At 38.1% G+C, this 17,357-nt stretch overlaps 1 protein-coding gene across 9 annotated transcripts in view; it reads right to left on the reverse strand.

Moving 5' to 3' along the window:
* Positions 1 to 17,357, reverse strand: part of CEP170 (centrosomal protein 170) — a 146,859-nt gene that overhangs the window by 85,752 nt on the left and 43,750 nt on the right. For all 9 annotated transcript variants that reach the window (XM_062210705.1, XM_062210704.1, XM_062210703.1 and 6 more), the window contains exons 4-6: positions 12,354 to 12,435; positions 1,616 to 1,671; positions 1,362 to 1,524 (exon numbers count right to left, since the gene is read on the reverse strand). In XM_062210705.1, coding sequence (XP_062066689.1) covers positions 1,362 to 1,524; positions 1,616 to 1,671; positions 12,354 to 12,435 — 301 coding nt within the window. The remainder of the gene's footprint in view (positions 1 to 1,361; positions 1,525 to 1,615; positions 1,672 to 12,353; positions 12,436 to 17,357) is intronic.

Genomic DNA, 17,357 nt, shown 5'->3' on the forward strand with positions numbered 1-17,357 from the left:
GTCTATCTAAAGCAGATGAAATAGACAAATATATATATATATATGTATATATATATACATATATACCTTTTTTTTTTTTTTTTTTTTGACAGGCAGAGTGGACAGTGAGAGAGAGAGAAACAGAGAGAAAGGTCTTCCTTTGCCATTGGCTCACCCTCCAATGGCCGCCGCAGCCGGCGCACTGCGCTGATCCGAAGCCAGGAGCCAGGTGCTTCTCCTGGTCTCCCATGGGGTGCAGGGCCCAAGCACTTGGGCTATCCTCCACTGCACTCCCTGGCCACAACAGAGAGCTGGCCTGGAAGAGGGGCAACCGGGACAGAATCTGGCGCCCTGACCGGGACTAGAACCCAGTGTGCCGGCGCCGCAAGGCGGAGGATTAGCCTATTGAGCCGCGGCGCTGGCCCCATATATATACTTTTGCAGAATGCTAGGATTTTCTGCCTGGTTAATTAAATGAAAAAGCAAATGTAGTCTAGATACCTTAAAAGTACTCTATGATGAGTAATTTGGTGTTTGTCTAAGACTTTACACAATGTTGATATGACTAAATAAATGAAAATTTGCATTAGCTAGTTATCTAAGTAATATAACCTACTATATGTCAGTAGTTTTTTTGGTTAAAGAGTTCTAAGTTCTTTAGTATATAACTGAACCACTTATAACACTTGGCCTTTGACTTGAATATGTGAACAGGCAGTTGCCTTAGTAGAACAAGTTTGTTGAAACCAGGCAATAATCAACCAGGGAAGAATGAAACCAGTATGATCAGAAACGGCTCACTGAGGCTAAACCAAAGTAAATTTTGGCACGAGTAATCATTTTCTATTTTTTTTTAAGTATAGGGGTACTACATAGTAACCACACTTAAAGTAATGGTTAACAGATTTTTATTTGGGCAAATACGGAAATGTCAATCAATTTAAAAAACTTTTTCTGGCTGAACAAGATTTTTAATGTAATTTTTATAATTCCAAGAACTATAAATTATGTGATATTATGATGACTTTGCATTTTTAGGATTGGAATTTTTTTCCTTTCAATTCATTTGTTATTATAATTCAGAAGAAAATGTATACAAACATGAAAAAAATTCAGAAGGTAAAAAACAAACTACTTATTTCCCTCAAATACTTTTATATACTTCTCTCAAATATTTAAACATTAAGTTATACCTACATAAAACTACTCTATATTCATATAACTAATGTCCTTCTATGAAAGCACTGGCTGTTCTGAAATATACTCTGAAACCTTTAATATACAACATTTTTATATGGGCATCGCCGAGTTTTTAAGAACAAAGTATGCAACTTCTTCAAAATCAAGCATTAAATACGGCATTTTCACAGAGGCGAACTCACCTGTGGCCTTTTCCTCAGACTTCAGGGCTTCTGTAGCTTTGTGCTGAACTTCTGGAGCAGCATCTGCTACCTTTGAATCTATGCTTTTGGCACTTGCAGATTTTGATAATTCTGATTCTGAAGACTTTTGAGACAACTGAAGCTGAATGGTAAACTTCTCATGCTACAAAACATTTAAAAATGCAAGTGATACATTCATGAGTAAAATCCACTCTAGTTAAAGATGGGTGTACAAAAGAAGGAAAAACTTTTACCTTAAGAGCTTCTTCAGGGACCCTCATCTCTCCTCGTACTACAGTGAAAAGATTTGTATGTAAACAGGGATAAGGAAGAATATAATTTTAACAAAACTTAAAATGGTCACCTTACATAATTGAGAAATTGTCTTAATTCTACATGTAATTATAGAATGAGATTTCCTTTAATAATTAAATGTGTAAATATTCTCACAATTACAAAACTTTCACTTTTAAATACGAAAACCTTAAAATCTATCAGTTATTTCTTTTTCTTCATTTTCTAAAAAAATTATTTCAGAGGTAGAAAGGCAGAGAGAGACAAGGGACCTCCCATCTACTGGTTCACTCCCCCAGTTGCCAAGGCTGGACTACATTAACCCAAAAATTGGGAGCCAGGAACTCACTCTAGCTATCTCAGATGGGTGGCAGGGACCCAACTACTTAAACCATCATTCCCAAGATGTATATCAGCAGGAAACTGGAATCAGAAGTAGAGTCAGAACTTGAACCCTGGTACTTCAAAGAGATGTGGGTAGCCCAAGTGGCATCTTGACCCTTAGGATAAATAACTGCCCTCACAATGTATTTTTACCCTTAAGTAATAGTGGCATTCAAGAAGCAAATAATTGGGTAATTAATCAAAAGAAAAAGACATTTTCAGTTCTCACCAACAATAATATATGACTACTTTGAAGAAAAAACACCTGGATCATATTATTTTGCTAAACAATCACAAAAATGTTAAAGGAAATACCTCATCAGTGATTTCCCAACAGCAAATCCTGAAGAAATATGGTTATTCAGATTCATAAACATTGATAAAAATGAAGTTTGTTTTACAAGTGTAAAATAAATGGTATAATTAGGGTCCTTACAAGCAAATACAACCACCCACTTCCTCCATGAATTGCAATCAGGGCCATATTACATTATAAAACAACTGACTCTACACAGATTAGAACCAAGTGCTAGATATAATGAATGCTTTCATTATTAAGCCAAAAAGAACAATACCCCTATATACTAGAATGAACTAGTCACTAAAGAGTAGAGATAGCATTTCCTACCATTACTTAACTGTGTAATGAAAGGATTTTCATAACCATGTATGAAATTCTATTCTTCTTTACCAATTAAAAGCCTCATGGGTAAAAAGCTGTAATAATCATGACTATTTGAAGGAAAAGACTTTATAAGCATAAAGAAGCACTACACTTGCTAACAAGTATTTTGTCTATGTTGCTACTTATAAAAATGACAAAGCCAGTTTTTAAGAATTCCATTAATTCTCCCAGTTCTATAGATAAGTGCATGAGAATTGGAGAGAGAAAATTAAAAAAAAGAATCTAATCAACAAAATCTCAAGTTCAAGACTTGCTATCACTTTTTATTTCTTCCTGAAGCTTTGATGTATAAAAATTTTCCTTTTTTTTCACATACATGTGCTGATAAATTTTTCCTTGTACATTATGGAAATACATCCACATAAGTCAGTATATTTAATGAAAAAATATCTAGGGCAGAGCAACATCCTATATTGGAGTGCCAGTTTAAGGCCTGGCTATTCTGCTCCCAATCCAGATGCCTGCTACTGTGTCTGGGAAAGCAGTGACTGGTGAGCTACGTACTTGGGCATCTGCATCCACGTGGGAGAAACAGATAGAAATCCAAGCTCTTGGCTTTGGCTTGGCCCAGCCCCAGCCGTTGCAGTTATTTGGGGAGCAAACCAGCAGATGGATGGTATCTCTCCCTCTCTCTCACTCTGCCTTTCAAATAAAATTAATCTTAAAAAAAAAAAAATGATGTCTAGTAACTCTGGTTTACCCTCAAGAAATACATTAGCAGCTGGGGATAGCGCTGTGGCTCAGCAGGTTAAAGCCCTGGCCTGAAGCGTCAGCATCCCATATGAACGCCAGTTCTAGTCCTGGCTGCTCCTCTTCCCATTCAGCTCTCTACTATGGCCTGGGAAAGCAGTAAAAGATGGCCCAAGTCCTCGGGCCCCTGCATCCACATGGGAGACCCAGAAGAAGCTCCTGGCTCCTGGTTTTGGATTGGCGCAACTCTGGCCGTTGTGGCCATCTGGGGAGTGAATCAGCAGATGGAAGACCTCTCACTCTGTCTCTACCTCTCTCTTTAACTCTGTCTTGCAAATAAATACAAAATAAATCTAAAAAAAAAAAAGAAAGAAAGAAATACATTAGCAGCTAAAGAAGATTAATAGCATTTACATTTTTCGAAGAAAAACAGTTTTAAAAAAATTGATAGGCTGGCATTGTGGCACAGCATGTTAAGCCACCATCTGCAATGCCAACATCCATATCAGAGAGCCAGTTTGAGTTCTGGCTGCTCTGCTTCTGATCCAGTTCCCTGCTAATGTGCTGGGAAAGCAGTGGAGGATGGCCCAAATAACAGGGGCCCTGCCACCTACATGAGAGACCTAGATGGAGCTCCTGGCTTCTGTCTGGCTTAGACCTGGCTGTTGCTACCATGTGGGGACTCCAGCAGATGGAAGATAGCTTGCTCACTCTCTCTCTTCCCCGTCATTCTGCCTTTCAAATAAATAAGTAAATCTTTAAAACAGAAATAAAAACCAGTGGCTACCTGGAATTAATTGAGAGTCATTTGTAGTTGTTCAATGGAAAACACTAATAATTTTAGCATAATGTGAGGGCTTTCTGGTGTTTCACATTTACCTCCTGGCAGAGCTTAAAGTCTGTTCACCAGGGTTAGTCTACTCTATACCCAGACACTTCCACATCATGGAGAGCTTGAAAAGGGTCATCCTTCCTAGGATCAAACACTTATTTTCCAGGAAGGTTCCTGCCGTTTGGAACTGAAACTTCAAGAATCCTTTTGATCAGGCCATGAATTTTCCTGAGGACCAGATGTAACTATGAGACCAGACTGCTCTACTCCGTTTTATCTACAAAGATGGTATTTTCTCAGTGGGCACAGAGCTAGATAGCTGTTTTTAACTCAGTAGTCAAGAAAAATGAAAACTGAGGTGTAAGTGCTCATGATGGCAATGCTAAAAAAGTTAAAATTATTATTTATTAAAAATTTTAGGCCGGCACCACAGCTCAATAGGCTAATCCTTCGCCTTGCGGCGCCGGCACACCAGGTTCTAGTCCCAGTTGCCCCTCTTCCAGGCCAGCTCTCTGCTGTGGCCAGGAAGTGCAGTGGAAGATGGCCCAAGTGCTTGGGCCCTGCACCCGCATGGGAGACCAGGAGAAGCACCTGACTCCTGGCTTCAGATCAGCGCAGTGCGCCAGCCACGGCAGCCATTGGAGGGTGAACCAACGGCAAAGGAAGACCTTTCTCTTTGTCTCTCTCTCTCTCACTGTCCACTCTGTCAAAAAAAAAAAAAAAAAAAATGAGGTAGTGGGTAAAGCCGCTGCCTGCTGTGCCAGCATCCTGTATTGGCGCCAGTTCAAGTCCCAGCTGCTCCATTTCCCATCCAGCTCTCTGTTATGGCAAGGGAAAGCAGATGGCCCAAGCCCAAGTGGGAAGACCTAGAGGAAACTCCTGGCACCTGGCCTCGGATCGGCACAGCTGTGGTTACTGCAGCCAATTGGGGAGTGAACCAGCAGATGGAAGAACCCTCTCTCTCTTTCTCTGCCTCTCTTCTCTGTGCAACTCTTTCAAATAAATAAATAAATAAATCTTAAAAAAAAAAAACAACTTTGTTGGTTAATCCCTCACTTATTTAAGACGATGATTGCTATTCCAAGTCATCCCTATGTTCAATTCATTCAGTAAATGTTTCTCTAAAAGAAAGATCATGGAGGTACACCTGCATTCTGTTAATATGCTCTTGGACACCCCCTCTTTATTGTAATGACAATTTTAGCTTTTCCTAGGGGTATGGCCTTAAAACGTGAAGTGATAGATAATCATAGTGAACACAGTGTCAAAAGCCATTTTAAAAATTAAGTCATTAAGTTATTCCATTAAGCAGGACTGGGGAACTTTCTGCCATGAGCCATTTGGATAGTTATAACATCATTTGCATACAACATTGATTTAAAAATTACTCTGTTAATAGATTTATTGAATTTCAAATTCTGCCTGCTGTTGCCTTGGCGGGCAAGACCATTATTTTGTAGGTCCCCTATGCTCTGCAGACTGGGAGTTCCCCACCCTTGCGTTAGGGTGATATCTATCACAAGAAACGGTGACATTTTAAAATTTTTCCTAATACTACCTAATGAGCCTTTGTTGCTTAGGATAAACAATTTTAAAAAGTATCACACAGTCAAATAATTTACATGAGCATTAACACTGAAAAACTATGGGCTGGTGCTGTGGCGTACTAGGCTAAGCATCCACCTATGGCACCAGCATCCCATAGGGGCATCAGTCCAAGTCCCTACTTATGACCTGGGAAAGCAGTAGAGGATGGCCCAAATGCTTGGCCCCTACACCCATGTGAGAGACCTGGAAGAAGCTCCTTGCTTCTGGCTTCAGATAAGCCCAGCTCAGATCATTGCAGCGATATTGGGAGTGAACCAGCCAATGGACGACCTTCTCTCTCTCCCTGTCTCTATCTGTAACTCTGCCTCTCAAATACATACGTAATCTTTAAAAAAAAAGATACTGAAAAACTATGACACTACTAAATAATCATGACTCTTGTGATACTGACGTTAAATGAGAAGACTTGATTAAAATTTGATGCAAAAATGGAAAATGAGGCTGGCACCACGGATCAATAGGCTAATCCTCCCCCTGCAGCGCTGGCACCCCGGGTTCTAGTCCCAGTCAGGGCGCCAGCTTCTGTCCCAGTTGCTCCTCTTCCAGTCCAGCTCTCTGCTGTGGTCTGGGAGTGCAGTGGAGGATGGCCCAAGTGTTTGGGCCCTGCACCCGCATGGGAGACCAGGAGAAGCACCTGGCTCCTGGCTTCAGATTAGCGCAGCGTGCCGGCCACAGCGGCTATTGGGGGGTGAACCAATGGAAGGAAGACCTTACTCTCTCTCTCTCTCTCACTGTCCACTCTGTCAAAAAAAATGGAAAATGCATTTTTCCAACTGATGTTAATGTATTACACACATAAATATATATTAAAGCTATCCTTAAAATTCTTAAAATATCCAAAATATTTTTCTCTTTCGTTTTTCCTCATAATTTGGAAAATTTCTTATTTAATTATAATTAATAAAATATGATTATGCTAAATTACATTCCACACTGTATTAACAGGGCATGTACTAGAAAATGCCACTGGTTAAGAAAATTAATGGCAAAAAACTTTCCAAGGGGAAGATTTTATGTAGCTGCTTAATTTTTCTTAAAATTTTATCAAATTATTTCTTTTTAGGAAGTGGACATCTTTCCACTTGTAGAAGACGCTTTTCTATAGAAGCATAGTTTTGTTTTTTTTTTTCCAAGTAACTGACTTTTATTTTTAATGATTTATTTATGGCCGGCGCCGTGGCTTAATAGGTTAATCCTTTGCCTTGCGACGCCGACACACTGGGTTCTAGTCTCGGTCGGGGTGCCAGATTCTGTTCCGGTTGCCCCTCTTCCAGGCCAGCTCTCTGTTGTGGCCAGGGAGTGCAGTGGAGGATGGCCCAAGTGCTTGGGCCCTGCACCCCATGGGAGACCAGGAGAAGCACCTGGCTCCTGGCTTCGGATCAGCGCGGTGCGCCGGCTGCGGCAGCCATTGGAGGGTGAGCAAAGGAAGACCCTTCTCTCTCTCTCTCACTGTCCACTCTGCCTGTCAAAAAAAAAAAAAAAAAAAAAAAGGATTTATTTATTTGAAAGGCATAGTTAGAGAGAGGGAGAGAAGGGGAGACAGAGATCAATTTTCCATCTGTTGGTTCACTCCCCAAATGGCCACAATGACCAGGGCTGAGCCAGGCCAAAGCCAGCATCCAGAAGCTTCTTTTGGGTCTCCCACATGGGAGGCAGGGCCCAAGCACTTGGGCCATCTTCCACTGCTTCCCAGGCCACATGCAGGGAGCTGGATCAGAAGTGGAGCAGCTGGGACTTGAACCCAGATGTTGGCGCTGCAGGCTATGGCTTAACCAGCGGTGCCACAGTACTGGCCCCCTAAAGTAATGGATTTTAACTTTTCTTCTGTCATCTCATTTATTGATCCAACAGTTCATCTCCATTAATTTTTAAAATTTTATTATTTTAAGCTTTGAGAAATAACTTCCTTTTATGAAATTTGGAAAGTACATTCATATTTTGTCATGGGTATCAGTCACACTAATCAGAAAAATATCTTAATGCATGCAAGGAAAATCCTGGATTTTCTTAAAGTTTATTTTGCTTACTTTAAAGAGAAAAGGAGATAGATCTTTCATCCTCTGGTTCATTCCCCATAAGCTTGCAATAGCCAGGACTTGGTCAAGTTGAAGCTATGATCCAGGAATGCCATCCAGGTCTCCTAGGTGGATAACAGGGACCCAAGTACTTGGGCCATCATCTGCTGGTTCCCTGCATGTGCATTTGTAGGAAGTTGGACTGCGGAGGCAGGACTTGATTCCCGGATCTCTGATATGGGGTGCTGGCATCCCAAGTTGTAGCTTAACCCACAGCACCACAAGGCCTACCTCAATACTTACTTATGTTTCACTCCCCCGGGTCATTAGAATTATAATCTGGACTTCCTGGCAAACAGTGCTACATGTAATATTCAAAATATAGATTAATCATGATTTCAGATGCTATGACAATGTATTTTTTTTCCACTTTGTTTCTAAGAAGACTAACTCAATCATTTGTGGGTCATAATATAGTTATAACAGGCATTTCTAGGTGAAAGATACCAATCCCAATTTTAAAGAAGGTATTGGATTTTATACTTATCATGACTTATATGATTGGGGTGATGATGAAGATTTTGAGATTTTAGGTATTTAAGTGATATTTGAATGATTTATCACCAAAAATGGAAACCAAGTTAAACTGCTTTTCCTCCTAGCTCATCAGTGGTTCCTCCCTATTGTCTCCATATCCCAGATACCTTTTTTTTTTTTTTTTTTTTTGACAGGCAGAGTTAGTGAGAGAGAGAGAGAGAGAGAGAAAGGTCTTCCTTTTTCCATTGGTTCACTCCCCAAAATGGCCGCTACGGCCAGCGCACTGCGCCGATCTGAAGCCAGGAGCCAGGTGCTTCCTCCTAGCCTCCCATGCGGGTGCAGGGCCCAAGCACTTGGGCCATCCTCCACTGCCTTCCCGGGCCAAGTGAGCAGCAGCGCTGGCCATCCCAGGTACCTCTTAACATTAGAATGTAGCAAGTTTAGATCCTTGCACCTCTTACTGATATATATCCATTCCCTTGGTGAGCTTATTCAATTTCAAGATTTTAAATATTATTTACAAAATGAGAATTTTCCAGTGCTTGTTTCTAGCCTATGCTTCCCTCTAGATTCAACCTGAATTTCCAACATGTCTAAAACCAACTTCTCAGTCTTCTGCTTCTGGACAAGATGCAGAAAAAGAATTAAGATTTATTCTTCCACCTAAAACAACCAAAATATGGGTAAAGTATATTAAGCCATGTTTTACAAAACAATTAGCATCAAGTAACAAAGAAAAATCTCTAGTAGAAAAGAAACAAATCAAGGTAAGTCCAATCACTGCCTCAACTCACTACGCTGAGGGTTTCTGGGTCACACTGTAAATCCTAATCGAGGCAGAGCCTAGCAGACTCCCTGAGCTGTGAAGGAAGTAAAGTTGGAAGTAAGGATGGTTATTTTCTTAGAAACGAAGTTGAAAGTCCAGGTGGACCAACATGATGAGAGCTCACAAGGCTGGGTCCTGAAGAAAAGATCTTCAGAGCCTTACTCAGTTGTTCAGTTGAGGGTACTAACCAGGATATTTTAAAAAATTACCAAGAGCTCCACAAGAGCCACCTGATGGTAGTAGAAGTGAGAATGCTCACTTCTCACAAAAGATCAGAAAAAGTACCAGCTACCCACAGTCAGGCTGGACAACCTCATGATTCATGAGTCACTTGTTACAGCAGAGGTTAGGAAACTGAAAAAGTCCAGATATTAAGTATTTTAGAAGTTTAAGGCCACATGGTCTCGACTGCCAACTGGTCAATTCTGCTGTGATAGAGGGAAAGCAGCCATGGAAATGTAAAAAGTAATGAGCATGACCGTGTGCCACTTCTATCTCTTTGGTCCAAGTCTCCTTTAATTCTTACTTCTGCTACTGCGATTGCTTCCTAACTAGTCTCCCTTTTCATCTCTATCTCCGCCTTGGTCTTCTTTAAAAAGGATTAGCCAGATGACCTCCTTAGATATGCAGCTCGCATCCTATCACTCCCTGGATCAAAAACCTACAAGAGCGTCCTATTTCACTCAGAATAAAAGTCAAAATCCTTATAATAGCTTATTAGGGTTGATGCATTCTGGCCCTATTACTTATCTGCCAGATTTTTGGCCACTTGTAAATTTATTACCACTCTCTGAAGTTTATCCTGATTATAGCAGCATTTCAGTACCCCTTATGAGTTTATCAATTTTAAAACTTGAATATTTACTAACGACATGCTTTTCTTAATCATTTAACTTTTCTAGTTATGAAAAAGCACTTCTGATAAACTATGTTTCCTAATCCTATTCTCAATTCATGTTAAAGTGTTCTTTCTATTGTTAAAGCACTTTAGTTAGTTTTCCACCCTAAGGTACAACAGTTTACTGATTGGCTATTAAGATTAATTTTACAATGAAAAGGACAACAATTTCTTCATTGTAGTATAGCTTTATATAGAAACAGATAAATATACCTGTGATTATAAAGGAGATAGAATATATGTTATTGCAAAAATTAAGGGGAAATAAGAAAAAAAGGAAGGGCGGGTTGGAGAGAGGGGCAAAGGAAGTATGGCTATCTTCTTAGAACTGTATCTATAAAACACATGAAATCTGTTCTCTTTATACTAATAAAAATAAAATTTAAAAAGAAACATGTAAAAAATATATATATATAATTTTCTTTTAAAATTCATCCCATGGGATTAAATTTTAAGACTCAAAATCAGAAGCAATATAGGATGCTATTTTAATGAAATTAATTGAGCCTCACCTGGGCATTTGAACAGTAGCTCTGGCTCAACTCTGTACAACTCAGAGAAAATTTGGGACAAAACAAGTGTTTTAGCAACTCTCAACATACATAAGTTGGTATATAAAAAAGAAATTTTAGTTCACAACTAAAAAATTACTATACAATCCGGAAAACCCTAAATTATTATTTAATAGCCTTTTCTTGATTTAAAATCCAAAGTTAACTTTATAGCTTTATTAAAAACCAAACTTTCCTAATGTTTGCTCATGTTTTGAAATAGCTGATGTCAAAGATAGCAAAAGTAATGAAATTCAAATTATATTTGTGATTGTTTACTGCTGAAATTTAAACTGGTAGAAAATGACTCATTCATCAGGCTTTGGTGCTCTTAATCATTTTATGCGACTTTTTCCTGATTTAAAGTATATAAAAAATAAGCATTAGTTGTCCTTTAGTATACTTGTTTGGCTCTACAAGTAGAAACACTGTAAAATGTGATACAAACTTTAAAATTTTCTATTTGTTTATTTACCTGAGAGACAGAGATAGAGACAGACAAACTGGTGGTGCAAGGGGGACACTTCCATCTGCTCCTTCACCCCTCAAATACCTGCAAAGTCTGGAGCTGGGCCATGCCAAAGACAGGAGCCGGAACCCCATCCAGGTCTCCCTTGTTCACGGCAGGGACACAAGTATGACCTGCTGCCTCCAAGGGTGTGCATTAGCAGAAAGCCAGAATCAGAAGTGTAACCAGGACTCCCAGAAACTCTGATACACGATGTAGATGTTCCCATTGGTGTCTAGCACTAGGCCAAATGCTTGACCTTAAACATTTATTTAAATTTTTATTTTCCAAAGATTTCAAGGAATCACTTCTTACTTTGAGCAACAATGATATTTGAGATATTTCTCTACTAGATTAACAAATGCTCATTCTAACTGTCAATATGTTAAATACATTCTTCATTTTGAAAGTCCAGATAAACATAGTTAATTAAAAAGCTAAGAAAGAAATTCAGAATATATTTATATATAAACAGGCTCTTTTCACAAAATTTCTTGTTCAAAAATTATATTTTTATTTTTCTTCAATCACATCCTTTATCTTCACTAGTGACCAATTATTCTGCCTTATATTCCATAATACAGTCATGTCTATGTTTTCAGACTCCTATTTTTAATACAAGAAATCTTAAATACACACTGAAGGTACAATGTGCTTAATCGGGAATAGTCTATCTTAGAAGACTTGGGATAATGAAAAGTCTGAATTCAATAGGCAGTTTAGTTGTAAAATATGTAAAACAGAGTTAAGTGTAGGAATGGAAGAAAAAGTAGGTTTATATTCTTACATTTCTCCTAGGGGGTGGATTGCATTGAAAATAATCCCTGGGCTGGACAAACCCCAGCTGTATTCTTGATACCCAAATTATATATGCAATAGCACTGCAGGGAGCTTGTTAGTGAAACTACACAGAATGGGGGAGGTGCGGCGACTCAGAGAAAATAGAGTCATCAACTTTTCCAGGATTATTTTTAGGAACAGGCATAGTAACAACAACAAAAATATCATTTTAAAATAGATAGTGCTTTAGTATGGGGAGGTACCCAATAAACAGAGATTTCTAGCATACCTACCCTATGAATTTTTATGTCTAAAGAAATGTTCATTTACACCAGAGTACATATTTTTGAATAAATTTAATAAATACACAAAGCCATATAAGGATATCATATCCAAATCTCAGCTTATCTTCAAGTTTCAATGTGATATAAGTCTGTTCTGGAATCCTTACATCATTCACAAAAGTCTATAAGGAAAAAAGAAAAGATGCTCAGTTACACATGCAGTATTATTTCTTACAATTGGAGAAATATATTTTCAAATCTATTTAAAAATACACATATGGTGGCTAATGCATCTTGTGTACCATAAGATGTGCCATGCATCCTATAGACTGATAAATTATTTCATATTAAGCCCTTTTGTCACTCTCATTGAAAACACAAAAATAACCCAGTGCTACCAAGATAAATTTAGGCACTTAGAATCATCCCTAAAAATCATGCCAACAAAAGCTCCTACTCTGGAGCTGGTAAATATAAACTGTACAAATATTTAACTCCTAATATACCATCAGAATTCATTGGATTCAATTTTAGCTTCTTTTGGAAAATTCCAACTGGAGCTGGTAAGTATAAAATGTAAAATATTTAACTCCTAATACATCATCAGAATTCACTGGATACAATTTTAGCTTCTTTTGGAAAATACCAACTACCTGTGAGAATTGACATTCATATTCTTAGAATTGTTTCAGAGAACGGAAAGAAAATTAACTTATAAAAAAGAATGGAACACTGTGTTTTGCATTTGCCATAGGGGTCCTCCGGATCCCTTCATGAATCTAAGATACATATTTTCCCTGTATGTTGAAATTCTGTTATTGCATCATCCTGACAATTATTTCTAACAATGCTGAAAGTGACCAAAATAATAAAAGAATAACAGAGCTACTCAGAACAGTGCTATCCAACAGAATAACATTGCAAGCAACAAATCAAGCCACATAAAATATTAAACCTTTTAGTGAGCAACAACAAAAAAAAAAGGAAACAAGAAAATGGTGAGTTTTTTTTTTTTTTAATTTATTTACTTGAAAGGTAGAGTTATAGAGGGAGAGAAGGGGAGACAGAAAGAGGGAGAGACAGTGAGCGGGAGATCTATTTGCTGCTTCATTCTCCAGATGGCTGCAATGCACAGGGTTGTGCCAGGCCAGTGCCAGGAGCCAGAGCTTCTTCCCAGGTCTCCCACTTGAGTGCAGGGAGGGGCCCAGGGACTTAGTTCATCTCCCATTGCTTCCCCAGGCACATTAGCAGGGGGCTGGATTGGAAGTGGAGCAGCCAGGACTTGAACTAGCATCTATATGAAATGCCAGTACTACAGGCCACAGCTTAACTCAACTGTGCCACAGCACCAGCCCCATGAAGTTTGGTTTTATACAGGATATTTTAATTTTACCAAAATACTAAAATTAATACAATTTCCACAAATAATTAATATCATCCTTCAGTTTTCATATTGCAATACCCAAAATACTCTATCATATTTCCAGGAATATATAAAAGACCTCTGGAGACACTATCTTTTCTTGTTTGAGTGATCCAAGAGCACAGCTGAAAATTTGAAATTTCTATTTAATGTCCATAAAGGCAAATAGAAGGAGACAGATATTTCACAATCATAACATAAATACAAAGAGATACCAGCTCTGTAAACTGATAATGATGAAATTAATATCATAAGCAAAACTCTCGGACTGCTTCAAGGTGAAGATAGGGGCTAGTGCTGTGGCATAGTAGGCTAAGCCTCTGCTTGTGGTGCTGGCATCCCGTATGGGTGCCAGTTCGTGTCCTTTTCTGATCTAGCTCTCTGCTTGTGGCCTGGGAAAAGCAGTGGAAGAAGTCCCAAGTGCTTGCGTAACTGTACCCACATGGGAGACCGAGAAAAAGTTTTGGCTCTTAGCTTCAGATAGGCCTTGCTTCAACCATAGCAGCCATTGGTAGTAAACCAGCAGATGGAAGACCTTTCTCTCTGTCTCTCTCTCTCTCTGTAACTCTGCCTTCCAAATAAATAAATAAATAATCTCAAAAAAAGAGAGATGAAGATTATAATAGATGAATCTTCTAGACTGACCTTCTGTTTATAAATAAAAAATAAGAAATGTTTTACTATTATGGAAAAAAGAAGCCGGTCATCCTCTTAAAATGGGAAGATGTTAAAGTTTTTAAAAAGCTGTACTTTAACCATGCAAGAGCCAAGAATAACCATAAATTATAAGTTAGAATCAATTAAAACTGTCTTTGAAATATGGAAATCAGTATTTACAAAATGGATGTATGTGAGCCCCAGGTGAATATATGGCAATGTATGGGCAGTTAGCTGCAGTCAAATAAATTGACCACTTTTGTATACCATGTACTTTTCAAAATCAGGACAACTTGGGATAAAAATTTGAAATGTCATATCTAATTTTTCATTAAAATTTCAGGTTGTTTTCAAATTTTACATATACAAATACTTACATATGCATACATATATGTTATATGATACATATATATGTAACAAAGGTCTACTGGACACAGATAGTAAATAGTGATGGTGGTAAGTATTTTTTTTCCTGGTATACTAGGAATTAAAGAACCATAGCTTGTTAGATACGGAACACAGAACAAATGCTATACTTAATTACCTAGAATGTAAGCATCACATAAATAACCAAGAAGATTTTCTTTGATAAACTAAAACATCAAAAGTTATTTTACTTTCTCCTTTTCAATTATAATTTCTTCAACTTTCTATTTTATTGAATCCCCGTGGCTATAATAGATTGAGACATACTAGAACTCTAGATACCACTTCAGCAGATTTATCAGTAATCCTAAATTACAAGATTCTAATATGCTTCATAGAAGGCTGAAACTGTAATGCAAAGAAGAGTCGAAGGCTTCTGAAATTTATAAATTCTAATTTCAGATTCATTTCCAAAATGAAGATTTCAAAATGTTTCAAACTATATGCCCTGAGTTTACCAAATTGTCCTAATTACAAGGAAAGAAAAGCGGAGGGAAATGATGGAAAATATAAGAAAAAAAAAAAGAAAATACCAGTTCACTGGTATTTGAGATATAGAAGATAAACAACTAGGTACACAACTCAGAGGAATGCCGCAGTTCTGAGAATACTTTTATAAAACTGTCACTAATAATCTAATGTACCATATTTACTCAAAATACCTATAATGACCTGTAAAGTCCATTTAAAGTTCAAGATTGCACAACTATGTAAATATTAAGCATTGATTGTGTTTAACAAAAATATTAGGCACTTTCAGATACCATGAGAAATATAATTTTAACATGCTGTAATTTATGGCAAATATTCTCGAAGGTCTAAAAAGGCTTAGGAAATATGAGTCAGAAAAGATTCAACTCACAAAAATGCAAGTGAAAACATCTGGGAGAAAACTGTCTCCTGAAGGTGTAACGTTGTAAAACAAAGAGAAAATACATAAGAGTATTAAGGGAAAAAATCATTTCAGTAAATTAAATATAAAGCATTTTAATAAATGAGATATGGAAAATTGGTTTTGTTTATATGCCAAAGCCACTGGATCTTATCTCTAAATGGCAGGCAGGAAACATGAGGAAAATGAGGCACAGAGAGTGATATAACAAGAAAGGTCTCAGATGTCAGAAGTGATAGTGCTGGGATTCAAACTTAGATCTCTGAACTACAAATCCCACAGGTTCTTCACATCAGTAAAGTCTACATACCTAGGCTAAGCCAGATTCCAAAACTTCCCTATGATTGATTAAATAAAATCATATAACCACCAACTATTAAACTCTTACTCTGGGGAATTACACTGAATGTCCAGAAGTAGAACCAATTTTCCATATCTCATGTATTAAAATGCTTCGTATCTGATTTACTGACACAGAGGCTTGGGTCTCTGTCATCCATGTGGAGACCAAGAAGCTCCTAGCTCTTGGCATTGGCTTGGCCGTACCCCACCGGGCTACTGTGGCTATTAGGGGAGTGAACCAGCAGATGGAAGATCTTCTGTAACTCTGCCTTTCAAATCAATAAATAAAATAAATCTTAAAAAGGGGTGTATACTTTGGCCAGCACCACGGCTCAATAGGCTAATCCTCCACCTGCAGCGCTGGCACCCTGGGTTCTAGTCCCGGTCGGGGTGCCGGCTTCTGTCCCAGTTGCTCCTCTTCAAGTCCAGCTCTCTACTGTGGCCCGGGAGTGCAGTGGAGGATGGCCCAAGTGCTTAGGCCCTGCACTCCCATGGGAGACCAAGAGAAGCACCTGTCTCCTGGCTTCGGATCAACGCGGTGCGCTGGCCGCAGCACGCCAGCCGTATTGGCCATTGGGGGGTGAACCAACGGAAAAAAGGAAGACCTTTCCCTCTGTCTCTCTCTCTCACTGTCCACTCTGCCTGTCAAAAAAAAAGGGGTGTGTGTGTGTGTGTGTATATACTTTGAAAAGTATACCAGTACAGGATGCTATACTTATCTACTTATCTAAACCGCTTTACCTGATGTAACAATAACTTGCACTTATTGAATGTTTACTATGTACTGAGTGTTTGACCTAATTTAAAACTATTAATTATATTCACAACAATGTGTGAAATGAATATCAGTTTGCTGTTTCTATGTTAAAAAGCTGAGGAACAAAGAAATTAAATAACTTTATATATAAAGAGAACAGATTTAATGTATTTCACGCAATCAATTCTAAGAAGGTAACCATATTTCTTTTCCTCCCTCAATCCTCCTCCTTCCTTCCTTTTCTTTAATTTTTGCAAAAACATGATTTAAATCCACTACATAATCACAGGCTTAGCACCATTAACGATAATACTCAACAAGTAAAAAGTAGAAAGACCACAGTTAAAATCAAATCACAAGATGTCCACTTTATCCACACACATTTTTTTGTATTCTACATTGACCACAACATATCAGAGAAAATATATTTGCCCTTTTAAGACTGGCTGATTTCACTAAGCATAATGGTTTCCAATTGCATCCCTTTGTTACAAAAGACAGGATTCATTCTCTATGGCTGAGTAGTATTCCATAGTGTTGCATATATACTACATGATCTTTACCCACTATATTTTCTTTATCCAATCATCAGTTGGTGGACATCTGA

This window comes from Lepus europaeus, chromosome 14 (genome assembly GCF_033115175.1).
Source record: "Lepus europaeus isolate LE1 chromosome 14, mLepTim1.pri, whole genome shotgun sequence".
NCBI lineage: Eukaryota > Metazoa > Chordata > Mammalia > Lagomorpha > Leporidae > Lepus > Lepus europaeus.